At 45.1% G+C, this 17,211-nt stretch overlaps 1 protein-coding gene across 1 annotated transcript in view; it reads right to left on the bottom strand.

The window, feature by feature from the left end:
* Positions 1-10,133: 10,133 nt before the first annotated feature.
* The window catches only part of PTP4A1 (protein tyrosine phosphatase 4A1), a 202,393-nt gene continuing 195,315 nt past the window's right edge, over positions 10,134-17,211 (bottom strand). The window contains exon 5 of the mRNA XM_069606190.1: positions 10,134-11,491. Coding sequence (XP_069462291.1) covers positions 11,374-11,491 — 118 coding nt within the window. The 3' untranslated portion in view covers positions 10,134-11,373. The remainder of the gene's footprint in view (positions 11,492-17,211) is intronic.

The following is a 17,211-nucleotide window of genomic DNA, read 5'->3' as shown; positions in this document are numbered from 1 at the left end:
CCCATTCCTCCTCCCAATGGATCTCCCTCACCCTAAAACACACTCCCTTGCAAACCCATACTCCATGGACTTTTAATTTCCTGGGCCAAAGGGATTTTTCTATAAAGGCTGGAAAGAATGAGGTCCGTCCCAGATAATTCATCTCTCCAAGATCAGTTAGGAGCTCCGACTCCAGCCTTGTATTAAATTCACTTATATTTCTCTGCCCAAATTAGTGCGTTTTTACTGGCAGAGACATACTCCACACATTTGTTTCTCAAATGAGCCAGGTTGTTTAACAGCAGGAAAAACCACATTCCATCTAGAATGGTCACTAGGGGAACCATTACTTGCATCATATCTATGATCCCTATTCTCCCAGTTCTCTGAGACAAATGCAAAATCAATCCTAGAGGATTTGGGACCATTTCTGCAAGGGGCCAGGAAACTTTGACCCTGTGGTTGCCTACAGGATAATTCTGCTAAGTTCCAGCAGTCAGACAACTCCCACCATTTCCTCACTTTGATATCCTGCACAATTGGCAGTTGATTTCCCTGAAATTCAGAATCAGTTGTTGGATCCAAACAAACAATTTGCATTGAAATCATCCGCAATTGTTATCATTTCTAGTGGCTGATTTTCCCTCCATCCCAACAAAATCCTGTGAATGTGTTCAATCAGTACCTTTTGGGGCGTTTCCATTTAACTACAATATACATTTATGATTAAGATAAGAGCTACTCCACCCTTCATGACAATGTGTGCCGTCAGAAAACCATACATGGAGTCATCAATACTTTCCATAGTCCATATGGTATCAGAAGGCTGCCTTTAAGGGAACTGCCATTTGGTGGCAAGTTAGATATCCTTTCACAATTACTTTTAGTTAAAAAGGTTTCTTGCAAAATCACCAACTCATATTTACTTAAGAAGTTGTTTATTCCCGGGGAATCCTGCAAGTGTGGAAACCACATGTATTCCAAGAGCAGGGGCTAAAACTCCACCCTCGACTCTTTATCCACCATCGTGGCACCCTGAGGATGAAGGGGCCAGAACCAGTCACTAAGTCTTTCACTCTTGTCATTTAGTGTCTCCCCCACCCTACACCCCCCCACCCAACCTGTGACCATCTATTGTGCGTTGTATATTTCAGGTTTTAGAGGACTGCTTCCATTCCTCATCAACTATCCCGGTGAAGGGAAGGAGGATCAGCCATGTTGTATACGTCAAAGCCCCTCTGGCAAATTTCACCAATAAAAGAAGAAATAGTTCTTGGCTCACAAGAGAGTAGCTGTTAGCCTAACCACATCCCACCGCTCCCAATCACAAAATTTGATCTATGTATTTGGACTCTATCTTCTTTAAGCATGGAATGTCATGTAGAATTGCCAAGACCATGGCTCTATATAAGAACCTATGGATCAGATCAAAGAACATTCCTTGCATGTTGAATTATCAGAGTTCTTGTCCAACCAATCCACCTTCCAGTGGCAGTCTACCACTATTTTCAAAATGTTTTCTTTTCGATGTCTTTAGTATCCAGTCTTGCTGACATTTCGGAATGGAAGCGTCCCTCCATTCAGTAAATAGCTACCACCGACACAGATTCGACTTGAAAGTAGGCTATTAATTCAGCTAAACTATTCCCAGTTCTCTTGTTAGTAACTAGAGTACTGCATACCTCAGTTTCCCTCCTCGATGGGACCCACTAACTTAGAATCCCTATAATTAGAAGTACCCCAAGGCATACATTTACTATCTGACCATACAGACATTGGGTTATCTTGCACAGACTTCTGATCATCTCCATATATCTTGAGGCAAAGGGTGGGCTTTTTGACCCAACCAATAGATCCATCCACAGATTCGGTGGGAGCCTTTGTTGTCAATGAGTCACATCATTACTAACAGATGGCTCCTGTGGGCCATTCCCTACTTGTTCTTCCTGTGCCAGCCTCGTACAGAAGGGTAGTAATACATGAATCCCATTGGTAGATGTATGGCTTGTAGAGGGGACGACTTTATTTTCATAAAAAAGGCCTTTACCCTCAATATTATTCAAAGAGCATTGGGAGGCCCTTTCCTGCCGACAATTAGATTTCTGTTGAGCTCTTGGTTTCCCAAAAACTGGGTCCAGCTTCAATCCTTTTGAGGGTGTACAGTTAGGATGGTTAAGGTCAGTTTGTACATGAAGTCGATTAATGAAACCCATATAGGAGCGGTTTATTTTCTTCGCTTTTTTGTTATTTTCTTATAGGACAGCCTTCTTTGTATTGCTATTTCGCTTACTGTTTAAAACATTTTAGAGCCCCCCCTCCCCCCTCACCTCATTGAGTTGTTTGTGGGGGAGAGGGATTCCATATTATAATTATCGATTGCTCAAAGCCATCCTCCTTCCTCCCAGTAGCATTAATTCTTCAAGCATAGCCACATCCAGAGGCATGTGAAGAAGAGAAGGGGTGTCAAGCCCCACCTCCATCAAGGTAGGTGTGCCACACTTAACAATATGGCCAGGGTTAAGCAGCATTCCACTCGGATCTGGACCATCTCAGAGGAAATAATTGTGTTGCGATTGTTAAAACTTAGGAACGCCTTGTTAAATGCCAGGGATCTTCGTTGATTTTGGGTTTCACCCATTTCTGTGTGAGAGTGTTCAGCTGATGCAAAATCACGTAGGTCCAGTATCATGAAGCTCACCTCGGCCCCCACTTTGCCCTCAAGTGAGGACTTCTTGATTGGCTAGCAGGGGTACGCCCAGTGTGGGTGATGCCTGCAGTGTACTCAAGCAGTGTCGCCACCTCCCCCACCCCCATGTTCAAGGCTCCTTGTGGGTTTCTTATCCTGCAGTTGAGACCCTGCTGTGTTTGTGTCCGTTTTGGGACCACCTTTCCCAATGCTGGGTTCCCTGTGGCAGCCAACCTGCCTGAGTCAGTGCTGCCCTGTGCCCCCTGCTTAGAGGGTGCTCTCCCCTTCTTCATGGGCCCCAACCACTACCAGCAGCGATTATATGCTGCTCTCTGCCTTGTGCCTAGTGTTCGCCATGCAGTAGCTCCTAGGAAGCTTGGAGGTGGCTGCCTGGGAGCTGCTGGGCAGGAGCCATTCAAGATCCCCTCTCCAGTCCCCCTGTTGCACACACCAGAGTTCCAATGGGCCAGCGCAGGAAAGCACTCCACTCTTCTCCGGTCCAATGCTGCTGTGATACAGTCCCCAACAGATTATCTGGTGGATCAGGAGTCTCCCTCCGGCCCCAGTTCTCCTGCACCACCCTCCCATAGTACCCGCCCCCCTCAGGGCCATCCTTCACTGCACCACCATGTTTTCACCAGGAGCAGATTCCTCCCTTCTGCTGCCTCACTGCGGCTTATGTTTTTCCCCTGCCATTCTGCCACATAATGCTGTCAGGATGAGTTGGATTGCCTTAGTTTGGAGGCTTATGCAGCCTCGCTTATGCGCCAGAGCAGAGCTAGACAGAAAGCAGTCTACTGCACAATGTTGCGCAACATCGCCTCCCAGCAATTGGACTCTCAACTGATTTCTAGACATTTAAAAGATTAGTTATTTATACCTAAAGGTTCTGTTAAATAGTTTGGTACTGTTTGGATTATCTATTGTCCAGACTTTACAAGTGCTGCAAACTGCATAGACACAATCCTCCCTGGTTTTTTATGTTACATGTTTCTAACCTTAGTATTGAAATTGTGTAGAACCCATTGCATATTTTACTTCTACTAAAAAGAGTAAATTTGTCAGTATGTACTGTGTGGACAGCCTTTTATTGTGCAATTACGAGTGACAAACTACACCTTTTGACCACCGACCTGCGGGTTGGTTCATAAGTACAGTGTAGTCCCCAAGCACCTACAAAGGAATGCCCAAACACTATTAGTTAAAACACAGTCTTTATATAATTAAGGTTCAAGGTTATATACACAATCACAATAACTCACTTTGTGCTCAGTTGATCTACAAGGGCAAATATATACACAGTTCTACATGGTACCACATTTACTATCATATTAAATTAAAGTGCTTCAACAGTACTTGGTTCTCTTTATTACTTGATTCGTGTGACATTTAAACTAACAATAGACCTAGGAGGAAAAGCAGTTGGTTAGAACAATTGACAGAATACTGGCCCCGTTACCTAGACACAGTTCTGTTTGAGGATCCCCCACCTGGGCAACCTGTAAATAAAGATATATCGTACAAGCCCAGTCCATATATTGTTCACAAGAGTCTTATTTCCTTCTAATTATTTCTACAACCCCAATGTACCTGGAATAGCAGAGTTGGACATCGGGTCGTCGATGGATCCTTCTTGAGCAGCTCCCTTTAAAGCAGGTGGCACCGATCGTCGAGATACCACAAGGAAAAAGGGGTGAACACTGTTGTTGCGGCAGCAGCTTCGGTTCTTGCAGTGATAGTTGCTGATTGGTCAAAAACGTCCTGCAAGCCGAGGCATGCGGTGCACCTCTGCGACGAGTGTTCGTTGCCACAAAGAGTTACTGAAGAACTTTGGCCCAGCAAGGGCTTTGAGTTGTCCGGTGTCTATGCGGTCTACAGGTGGCAAGAAACCCACCGACGGATTCTCCTCAGTCGCCAACGGCCTTGACTTTCTCCAGCAGGACAAAATCAGTCGATGAGGATCAGCAAGGGTGTCCTTGGATCAAATGTTCTTAGGCAACGGAAGCACTGCCGCTCCGGTCAGCGACGAGAATGGACTTCAGTGTCCGGTCGGCAGCCTTTCGCAGGTCTGTCTACCAGGGAGCTTTGGCAAAGATCAGCTGGTGCACGATGGTCCCTCGTAGCTCAGGGAGATGTCTCCTAGCCAGGTCCTCTCTTGGACCAGTTCCTCGAAGGCTACAACAGCTTTCAGATTAGAGAAGGACAGCAGCAGCAGCAGCAGCAGTTCATCCAGTGGGCTTCAAAGTTAAGCATCAGTTTCAACTTCAGCTTCTAAAGGATTTCTTGCAGTGAGAGGCCCCCAGATATACGGTTGATCTCCCATTCACTTTGCTGGGTCGCACTCAAGCAACCAATCACTCAGAAGGGCATTCAGGCAGTCAATCAGGCGCACAGTGCATTCAGGCCATTCTTCTCCATCCAGACACTCAGAATGTGGATTTGGATAAGCACTCTGCCATTCAGCACTACACACTGCATTCATACCAGTTTCGGGCAGGGCTGTCTCAGTCATTGTGTCAAACACCAGATACTAGACACCCATAACATGAAATGCATATTTGTCACACTCCATTCACCCAGGTCCCACGCCACGGGCATACCCACAACATCCAGTCATTGGGTAGGCTCCAGCCAGTCTGGCCTAGACTTCCCCACACCACCATATATGAACTTCCACCCAACAGCCAGTCAGGGGGAAGGGACATAGTCAGGGCTTCCCAGGACTGTGGGAAAAGTAAGGTAACAGGCGATAGGAAACAAGATGGGCTCTTGCTTTCTATCAGGAATCCACAGATTCCAATGACACGGTCTGGGCATCCCAAAATGGAAGACGCTCAGGGCACTTGTCAATTCAGCACAGAGGTGCCACCAGCCCGTACCCTGCTCTGTGGGCCACACACAGGTGCCCAAAAACATACACTAGGAGCACAGGGTCATACCCCCACCCATGGGTGCCATAAGGGTATCCAAGGGTCTGTTCACCAAACCAAACACAGGAAGAGCCGCACCGCCATGAGTCCCACGTGAAATCCTGCGCAGAAAACAAGTCAGAACACATGATACAAATCAATAAAGGACAAGGATTCGGAGGCCCCATCACTCCGATTCATTTCCAGCATCACAGGGGTTATAGTGGACTCATTGGTTACCAGGAGGTGGTAGGCATCCCCAGCACTCTGGGGAGGAGGCCAGACTGGAAGGCTGATGGATGTAAGAAACATTCCCAGTGACGTGCAACTGCGCCCTCGAGTGAAAAACGGCACAATAATGGCCAGTGCTGTGTGATCCAAATGTGGTGGTATTAGGGCTCTTGACCAGCCAGGCATGTGCATTCCAGCAGCTCTGGCTACTGTACAGCAGTAGCTCACCTGAAGAATGAGGGTCGACTGGCTGCTCATTCTCGGGCGAGTACTGACCTGGCTGAGCGCTTAGTTCACTTCAGTGGTGGTTGTGGCAGCTGTGGTGCCAACATTCACAAAAAGAGGAGGTGGGGCGTGGAACTGTAGCGGGAAACCCCTTAAGTGCCAAGGACGAAGTATCTCGTCCTTGGGATTACCTCCCTGTTGCCAAGGACAAGATAGCTTGTCCTTTATGGCACTTTGTTTTGAGCGATCCCTACAAAGCAGGGATAGCGCAAAACAGTAATCCAACCCCCGGGCTATGTGAGGGTGAGGTCCATCCTCACTGCCCAGGGGCTGGATTACCTCCAATTTCACGTTGGCGTGTGTAATGCATGCCGACATGAAAATGAAAGCATTTTCACCGCGGCAGCCATTTCCAGCGGCCGCGGTAAAAACAAGGCAAGTCTCCACCTTGCTCTGCCTCGATCTCAGGCTGTATTTCAAGCCAGAGATCGAGGCAGGTGTCGTTGGAAAGGGGAGATTCTCCCCTTTCCAACACCACCATTTGTGTAAGCATTGCTGGCTGCGGATCAGGCGCTCGGCCAGCAATCCCACTGGACCACCAGAGATATATTTACAACGTGGGGGGAGGTGGGCTGCCTACTAGGTAAGCTTCTCCCTCCCCCCTGAGGCCCCAAAGCATGGGGCCACAGGTATGGAGACACCGGGGGGGGGGGCAGATGGGTGATCATCTGCCCCCAGGGATGGGGATATTTGAAAAAGAAAAATAATATATATATTTGAAAGAAAGGGGGAGGGTGCTGGGGACCACTAGCCACCACAGATTTTTTTAGGATATGAAAGGGTGGTGGCCCTCTCCCTCCCACCCCAAGTGGAAAGGGGTCATCTAACCCCAGGGAGGGCTGCATGAGATGCCCCCCCCTTGCATCTGAGGTGGAGAGTTGCACCCCCCTCCACCCTAAAGTGCAGCATGCCAATTCCAATTTTTTTCTTTGTTAACCAAACTTGCCTTGGCGTAGATGGGCAGATTGGTGTGCCAATCTTCCCCCAGGATGCCCAAACCATAATGCCCCACCCACTGGGGGCCCCTCCCCCCAGCCCAAATGGAGGGGGGGGGTGTACCTCATGCAGCCGTTTGTTGGAGGGCCAGGGAGGCCTGCATGAGGTGCCCCCCCCACCCATTTGGGGTGAGAGAGGGCCACCACAAAATGTCTGGCAGTCCCCCCAATGGGTGGAGCAGTAGGTTTTGGGCACCCTGTGGGGCAGAATGGCACCCTATTGTGCCCATCTGCGCCAAGGGGAGTTGGGTAAACAAAAAGTGAACATGGTAGACCGCATTTTAGGGGGGCTGTGGGGCACCCCAAAGCACCAGGGAATTTTGTAATGGGAAGGGGGGTGGGCACCCCCACTCGCAATGGAGTGGGGCCATGTCATGGAGCCCCTCCCTGGGGGCAGGTATCTGCTCCTAGGAAGGGACACCTGACCCGAGGGAGGAGTGAATGACACCCCCCTTATTTGCCCCATCCTCCATTGGGGGGTGGAGGTGCACCCCACTTTACATTACAAAATTCCCCAGCGGTTTAAGGTGCCCCTCAGCACCCCCTAAAGCGCAGCCTGCCATTTTCAATTTTTTTCCCCTCGTTTACCAAACTTCCCTTGACGCAGATGGGCACATTGGTGTGCCAATCTGCCCCCAGGGTGCCCAAACCCTACTACCCCATCCATTGGGGGGGGCCTGTCCAATCCTTTGGGGTGGGCCTCTCCCCCCACCCCAAATGGAGTGTGGGGTGGCATCTCATGCATCCCTCCATGGATTTCTGGGCAAATGTTTGTTTCGTTTACAGCTTTTTCTACGCGAGCAGCTGCAACATTATGAGAGTACTGTTTTTTTATTATTCTATGGTTAAGGCCCACTGTCAGTGGGGTGGGTGAGACTGAGGCTGGATTGTTGGTGTGGGTGGAAATGGGTCATCGTACAGATATTTTGGTGGGCTGGGACACAATTGCAGGCCACAAATTGACCCAAGCCAGCAGAACATTGGCGTTTCCCCGGGAGCGGATGTCTCCCATGTGGGTTGTCCATCTGAAAGCCCAGGCTGCACCTCTGACTGTGCTAAATCACAGATGTCACCTGCGGGGAGGAATGGGGATCCTGCTGGGGCTCCTAGGAGCTGCCGCTGTGCTTGGGGGACAGTACACCCACATGGTTCATGGATGTCCAAGGCCGGGAACATCACCTACAACCGTCTTGGAGCTGTGGCTGGGCTGAATTACAGCTTTTTCCTTTGGGGAGATATTGCCACACTGCCGGGACTCCCTGGTGGGGAGAAGCTGTAACGCAGGCAAGCCATAGCTCCAGCAAAGTCGGCGGTAATGTCCCTGGCCTTGGGCACCCTTCTCCCATGTGGGTCTTTGGCGGGGCTTATGGGGAATACATTCTCGTGCTATTCGCGCAAGGCAGACATGCATGGTGTTCCCCGTTTGCCTTGCGGCTTTGACACCCTAGGCACAAATTTGTAGGTTGCCCACATGAACAAAATGTGCTGTGCCGAAAGGCTTGGGGTTACCAGTGGGTTAGCCTTTCCCTTTTGCGCCAAGGTAGGTGCACCCACACGTGAGGTACCGTTTTTCGTGGGTGCCTCTGCCCAGACTCAGAAGTCCTATGCAGAAGCCACAACAACTTGATTGATGTAGCCACAGTGATATATTTGTGGACTACTGCAAACCCCTACAACAAGGAAACAGACCCCTGCAGTTTTGAAAACACAAAGCGTTAGAGAAGGCCTACAGTCACAGCCTGTGAGTGACGTTGGAATTAAATATCCTGTCCCTCCACCACAACGAAAATCTAGAAGTATCACTGGGGTCAGAAGACAAAAAGACCCCAAAAGACCACGTATCATTGTCCTGATCAAGGCCTGGCATGAATAAAGAGAAGACCAAGGCTGGATGCAGTCTCTCTACCACACGGGCCAAAACGCACCGCGTTGACAATGTTTTGCAATTTCATCCATTGCTAATCGTTCCCTTAGAGGTGATAGGTTGTGAGCACTTTAGAAACAAATACTTGCGTGTCTTCAGTAATCTGATACAATCATTTTGGAGAATATATCCTCTGGAAATCAAATTAGGTGGTATCCTTTTATGTACCACCCACACTTGTGATACTAATTTAGATTCAATATATATGTTTAGTATAACTGTATTGTGTAATACATGTTTATGTATTTTTATATAGAGTAAAACAATGGTTTTGTGAAAAACAGGCACTCAAGATGAGTAAAGAATAAAAATATGGTTTCCAGTTTTCAAAATAGTTTTTAATGGAGCAGGAGGTAGCCTGTGTTTCCTTTTTTGTTGTATACATGATTATTACCCTGATGTAACACAGACCCCTCGTTTAACAGAAATATAGGGTAAGACCTGCTGTATAGGTGTGCAATTAGAAGGCCACAGGACCAAATCTAAAGAAGGTGTAAGATATCAGTTGTCTCAGAGGGAGGGAAAGGCAAAGGTGGTTGAAGCCAGGGTTGTGTTGAGCGGTGAGGGGATTGTGAGGGTGTGGCAATGAAGACATGATGCATATTGTTCTTTTAATGAGAGCCCACTTAGCGAAGTAGGAGTCATCCTCCCAGGTGAACAAGCAGATAGTATTGAGGAAAGGTGTTGGGACACGGTTGTATATAACGGTTGCACTTCTCACCAAAAAAAGATTGAAAGACAGGGACACCAGATATGCAACTAACCACACCAGTACTAAGCCTTCCAGGATGTAGTTTCTTTTTCCCCACCAGTGATGCCAACAACCATTACCTACATTTCAGCACATTTACCTTCATCGGTTTCACCACCCATGGGTACAGTGTACCCATAATTTTCTGAAATGTAATGACAGGGAAGCTAGTGTGTGAAAGTCAAGGGACACAAATGATACACTAGCTAGGAGGATTGCATAAACGAACAAACACCTACACCAAAAAATGCAACACCCCAGTAACAAACTTCATGGGTTCAAAATAATTGTCAAATTATATTGCAAGATTGTGAAGAATCAAGACAATTAAAATATTTAATAAGCAAATGAGGATCACGTTTGGCCAAATTGATTGTTTTCACAGCAGAGAAACGTTCAGAATTTATTTAGATGTTTTAGACTCACTTAGATTTTACAAGCTGGTGAACACTGGCAAATTATTTCTCCCACAGAACTACCACCACACATTCCCAATACAGTATAAATATATGTTTGAGCCAACATTAATACACATCACCATTTTTTCAATTACATAATAAAACAAATCAAGTATCCAAATATTAAGTTACACAGATCAAAAGGCATACAAAATAGTACAGTCATTGAGGTCTGCCCTGTTTCCCGCAGAAACTCAAATGGGAGAAGGGAGATGCAACACTTCCAACAAAAGCAAGTTGGCAAACTACTATTTAAAAAGTTACAGGAAAAAAATATTTTAAACTACAATAACAAAGCCTCTAAAATATAAAAAAATGTGAAGTAAATGGGCAGATTATATACTTCCTGAACATGACAAAGGCAACATTTTACTAGAAGAGTTATCTAGGCTTTCCTATCCTCATCAGGCCATTGCACTTTGCAGTGCCAATTATTTAACTGTAAGGCTTTTACTGGGGAGGCTTGGCATGTGCTTCTGTACAGTGTAAAAATGTTTCATCAGACATGGACTGCAGATGATTGTGACCTTTCTTTAAATACTGTTCTTCAGCGAGCAATGAGAATATTAACTTACAAAAAAAAGATCATGAAGAATAAAGAAAAATGTAACTAAGAAATTGTGCAAAACCTGATTTTTGAATGTGGCTTTAAGCGTTTACCTTAAGACACAGTGAGAAACCAGATGACCATACAGTTTTAATCAGTCCTTCATGCTTCACAAACTACTGTAGGAACAAAAACAAAGTCAAGATCTAAACAATGTTTGGCTCAGATCTCAGGAAACTAAACTATGTGGTACGTATTAAAGACGCAGCCTTTGTGCTGAGTAGTTTGGCACCTAATCTGTTCTTTCTTACTGAAAATATGATGGGAAGCTGAAAGGATCAAGAACCAATTCTATAATGCATGATTCAAGGAAAGACCCCACTGATAAATCAACAAGGAATATTTTTAAAGACTGACTTTAGCTAATAACATTGACACCCCAGCAACTGTGGACTGCCAATGCAATGACCTACATTACACATTTATACTTCTGTGGAAGCTCAATTTTGACCTATTAAAAACAACAAAATAAATTTCGATTCAATTGTATTAACACCAGCACAAATCCAGTTCTCTGGGTTCGAAGCAGCACTGTCTGCAATCTGATATTACTGAATGCAACAATTGTTTCGGTGACCATTCGATTCTTTGAAACGTAGTCTCATCTTGGGACGATATTTTTCCAAATACAGCAATTGCTTGCTGTTAAAGGCTCCTCTACGCTTCCTGAAACCAAGAAAACAAAAGTTTAGAGCGATCTACAGTGCAGGCTTATTAAAAAAGTGAATACATTTTGTTAAGCATTGTTCAAAAGATTCAAGTACACATTTATCAAATAAAGCAGGTAACTCTTGAAGTAAACCATGCTCCGGGTCAGGCCCCATTACCACAAGCAATTTGAGCCGACAGCAAAGACCCTATCTTTGGAGATGAATATGAATCCCACCCCCACTGAGCCCCCAAATTAATGAAAGCGAGTATGGATTGCTGGCAGTACTTCTCTTAAATTCTGAAGCAGCAAGCAATTCTACAGAGCTCCCTAGGGAGCATATTCGGATTGGCTATGAATCGTAACCATTACGGAAAGAAGGAAATATATGCAAGACAAATTACCAGATCAATTTTGACAAGGGGGCCCATCAGAAATACAAAGTATTTTTCTTTCTGAAACATTCGCTCAGTGGAGCTTACAGCAGCTTTTTGCTTGGACACTCTTTTTGGAGTGAGGGCCTTTGGCCTCGCCTCATTTTGTTTCAAGTGCAGTGGTCAGTCCCTATGGCTACCAGTTCAGGTAATCATACTCTGCTTGATTTTCAGATGTATTTTTACAGTGTAGCTCAAGGAAATGTGTGTGGAGTGCTACATGAACATTGTCTTGAACATCTTTTAACCCAGAAAACACCTTGGAGTACATTAACAATGGTAGCTCCTTGTGGTAGAAACCTTGCATTGTGCCATTCTTCCTACTCTTCAGGTTGGACATTGAGATTCAAGGACATGCACTTTATCAGAGCACAGATGGCATAGGTAGTGTCAGTGTTTTGCGTGGGAACTAGCTGCAACTGGATTTGGGATGTTATTTATTGAGAGCGTATCGGTACACTAATAAAAATGGAATGTCGTCAAAATCACGACAAGAAACAGATTTGTTTTTCGTTGAGAACGGAAGATATGATGGGTAGAAGAGGCACGCATAGAAAATGGAATAGCATTCCAATGCTTGGGTACAAGAAAGGAAAGCATAAAATCGAGACGAGGAACAGGAAAAAAAAAAAGGAGAACAAAGAGTAAAAAGAGGCAAGAGGACAAACATAAGCCACAGCAAGACCATTAAGAGCTTTATAGACAAAAGCTAAGATGGAAATCAAAAGAAAGCATGGAAGCAGAAGAAAAGTAACAAGAGTGAAAGACAACTGAAAAAGACTAATAGCAGAATGGAAGACAGAGGGATGAGATGAGACTTTGAAGATCTAATAAAAGAACAGGGCAATAATTCAGATGAGAAAATACAAGTGAATAGATCAAAGGTTTAGTAGCCTGAAACAAAAGAAAAGGATGAGCACGCCAAAGATTATAGAGCTGAAAACGAGCAGTATTAGAAATATGTAGAGGAAAGGGAAGGGTCAAAGGCGACACCAAGGGTTGAGCAGAGGAAGAAAAGGAAAGAAAGGATGGGGAAGAGACCAGAGGTGCAGGGGAAGGTGGAAGGATGAAAAGAGAACTTCTGTTCAGAGGGATTATGATGGAGAAGTAGAGAAAACATCCAGGACTTAACCGCAAGCAGACAAGAAACAATGCTGTGAAGGGAGGAGGAAAATGCAGAAACAGAAAAAGATTTGTGAATCAGCATAAAAATTGCAGGAAAGACTGAATAAGGAGATCAGATCAGATCAAGGAATGTTACATATAGAGACGAGAACCGAAAGGGAGACCTTGTGATACACCATATAGAAACGGATAGGAAGAGGATAACAGACCAGCCCAAGAAACAGAATATGTGCTGTCAGAGATAAATTGAACCAACTGAGCACAGACCCAGATAAAAGAGTTGACCGAGACGAAAGTAAAATGGTATGATCAACAGTGTCCAAACCAGCAGAATGATCAAGTAGAAAAATAATAAAAGATTGCTTTATTATACCTAGCAAAAAGTAGTGCACTTGAGACGTGTAGTAGAGCTTATTCAGGAGTGGGTAGTTTACATGGAAAAGGAAGCAAAGAAATAGGACAGAAATTTTAAGGAAGAGAAGCATCCAATAAAGGCTTCTTAAGAATAGGAATACTAGCATGTTTAAAAGCAGGTAAAGTAGCAGATTCAAGTTAAACAATTGATCAAAGCAGTAAGGTAAGGAATCGGGAGATAGATTGAATCAAAGAGGAGGGAATAGGATCCAATGGGCACAATGTAGTGTGTGCCCTAGTCAGAAATAAAGTGTCAGAATCCGAGAAGGAAAAGAAGAGTGAGGGAGAAATGACAGAAGGAGAGGGACCAGGGGAAGAGGTAGAGCAAGAAGGAAAAGATGACCGAGAGGGGTTACTTTAGATGTGAAGACATCAGTAAAATAAGTAGACGAGAGCGAAGAGGAAAGAGGGGCCCGGAGGAGGAAGAGAAAGAATAGAACTTTAAAAGAAATTGAGGATGAGAAAGAAGAAATACACTGTTTCTTAGCAGCTAGAAGAAAGAATCATAAGATGAACAGAAGATAAGGTAAGTCTTCAGGAGCGCAATACATCTTCAAACAACTTTCAGCCTTATACAAGGCCGAGCAAAGTGCAGGAGAAAGTCAAGGTTGCAAGGGAGAAAAATGGACAAGGATGAAAATGATCAAATGTAGAGCTGAGTAGAAGCAGAATTTGCAGACAGAAGATAATTGACCAATTCTACTACCCTATCTGCTTGTGTCTTCTATACTTTTCCCTCTTAAAGGATGAAGATCATGATGGGAAAGGTGTAGAAGGCAATTAAGAGTGAGAATCTGCAAGGAGGACTAAATGAAAGCAGGAAATGAAATGAAAGCAGTAAATGATCAGATAAGTAGGTTGAGCAACAACAGAAGTGTCAGGGGGAAAAAAAGTGAACATTAAATCAATTAATAAGCTTAAAGTGTGGGAAGGAGTAGGAAGCCGAGCTAAATAAAATGAAGTAAGAAGAGGCAGTAAAAGCAAAGAAGCATGAGTAAAGAGAAGGTGAAGATTAAAGTCACCAAATGTTAAGGAGAATTCCAATTTCTGTGCTAATTCCCTTCAACCTTAGAGACCCCTGGCTCTTGCTGGGCTTTAGGACTTTACACATTTTATCCTGAGTGCAACCTTTCTCACTGATTTGGACTGTGTTCTTTGTTTTGGAGTCTGACAAACTACATGGGCATCTACTTTTTGTATGGCAACAGCACCTTCAGTGCAGTGTCAGAAATCCTTTAGATTCCTTGTAAGGGTTAAATACCTTTTATTGGGTAAACTACTGTTCCCAAGAATAGTAAAGTGAAATTGACTGTAGTTACCTTTTTCTTATATAGGTCCAGCGCACCCACATCTTATGTGGAGTGCTGGGGGGTTAACTTAGTAGCCCCTTTTCCTACTTACTCATGTAAAAATTGTTAAGTTACCCTCACTACTTACAATGGCTGGTGGCAGTGGTTTAGTTTTCCTACCATTGTGCTCTTCTACCGCAGGCTGAATCCTCAGCTGCAGTACAGCACCCATGGGTGACCATTGTGTCAAAATGGCTTGGTCTTATTTTGCCATTTCTTGGGTTTTACTTTGCGCGCCAAACCTGGTTTAACGCTTTTGTTAATTTTGCCTTTAACGGGCTTCAGTACTGAAACCCACCTCTGGCTCCAGTGTGTCTAGCAGGGCAGGAATCGAGGGAGGTGTCCAAAACTCCGTCCTTCGTCTCCTTGGTTGCCTGAATGCACCCAGTGCCGATTGGCTGGCTGGTTGTCCTTGCAGGACAGCCACCCTGCCGCGAGCGACAGCTAGGCTGTGCATGAATGGGAGAAAACATGCATAAAGGTGAGGCTTCTTGAACCAAAGGCAGTCGACCACTGGAAGAAACATCTGACCAAGGAATCGTGAAGAGAAGCTTGCTGCATCCTCCGGGACCGTTAAACTGCCCAGTGAAGCATGGCTGCTGTGCTGAAACTGCTTTTCCGAATGAACTAGGGAAGCTCCGGAGGGGACGAACTAACCCAAAGACGCACTTTGTTGGAGGACCTTCCCCAACTTGCTGTACAGCTTTGGTGCTGCTGGAACGGAGTGGCAGGGGTCGAGAAATCTGTAGTCTAGTGCAATGTCTTTAAGCTGGACCAAAGTGCCAGGAACATCCTGGAGGACCCTCCTGAAGCAGGACGACCCAAGCTCGAGTGACCTTACCAGAGTGCTGGACTCAAGGTGTGAAGAAAGCCCACAAAGTATCCAACATCCACAGTGGTGCTATTTGCCGGTAGCTGAAACCGCAAAGTGCTGCTTAACTGAAAAAAGCCGGGAGCTGTCACCGACCTCTGAACTGCTGTACAGGAGTACTCTAGATGTCCTCCCTCTTGTCCCCACGACTGAAGCCCAGGAACACAGGACCTGCAATTCTGCAGCCAGGATAGAATCCAGCTGGATACTCTTCTTCTAACCTACGGTACTCTTCTGACTAAGGGGTACTTACCGCTTCGTCTGTAGCTTGCTTGTCTCAGTTGAGATTTGCAGTAGCCGCTTTTCTAGACTTATTCTAGCTCTAACTTTTCACAAGTGAACCAGCTTGTGGCCCAACAGTGATTTCCTACAACAAACTCGACCTTTGTGAAAGACTTTTGTGCTATCTAAGAAGTGCCTCAGCTCCACAGACATTGTTCAAATTGACTTTGGCTGTCCTGGCTCCCTGCAGACTCCTCTGGCTTTGATTCCAACTGTCCCTCATAGGTGGTACATTGGTTTTTAACTGGTATTGCTGGGAAGGTTTTTATCTAGACTTTTAGAGGATTTTAAAAGTGCTCACATGCTCGGAGAACCAGTGAACCTTTTTCCTTCCATTAACCTTTCCTCTTTTACCAATCTCAAAGTTACAAAGTATATCAGTGACAAAAATGCCAATACTGTCCTAGTAAATGAAGTCACCCCAGGGTGTAGGAAGTGTGTATGAAGCGAGCGTTTACATGCTTTGTTTTTCTTGTGAGAAAGTATTTTGAAGTGTATTTTTATTATTGCCCTTTTTAAAGAATGCTTATTTAAAAAAATGACTGTAAAATAATTGTTTTACTAGAAAAAATTGATTGCAAGTGTTATTTGGATACTTGTATGTGTGGATTTCGATGATACAGCTCACATTTACCCCTCTTGAGACGAGTCTGGCTGCTTAGTCACTAGGGGTGTCACGGTATTAGTTTTATGACGGTACAATAACCTTCTTGCCAAATGACAGTATATCATGGTTATCGCGGTATAGCAGGTGGAGTTATCTTAAATATTTTCTAAAAGGTCATACATTGTCAGATTATTCATCACAAACAAAACCAGGCACTCAGGGAAGAATTGGGCTTTTCAACATACTTTCCACTGAAATGCCACCCCTTGCTTCCACCAAACGCAAACACACGTGTGGAGAAGAGGAGGGGGGGGCCCTGCTGCGACTGGCAAAGCAAACTGAATAGCTTTTCTTAAGTGGTCATTTAGGCTTTTAGCTCCCCCACTGGCTACTGGTGAAGATGAATATGTTGCCATCTTGATAACCTGCATGCCACAGATCAATGGAGTCTGATGGTAGTATATGCTTGTGCGCATGCACACGCACTCTCTCTTTATGTTACAGCCTTTAGTTTACTTCCGGACCAAAAGGTGTTCAGTAATCACGGACATGTTACCCTTTGGTATGGCAGCAGGGAATACCCACAGAGATGAGTAAATTTCACAGTGTGACTTATTATATGTAAATTCAATGATAGAACCAGGGAAATCCCCCA

The sequence above is a fragment of the Ambystoma mexicanum genome, chromosome 4p (assembly GCF_040938575.1).
Source record: "Ambystoma mexicanum isolate Mex_15411 chromosome 4p, UKY_AmexF1_1, whole genome shotgun sequence".
NCBI lineage: Eukaryota > Metazoa > Chordata > Amphibia > Caudata > Ambystomatidae > Ambystoma > Ambystoma mexicanum.
This window is presented reverse-complemented; position numbering and strand designations above follow the sequence as displayed.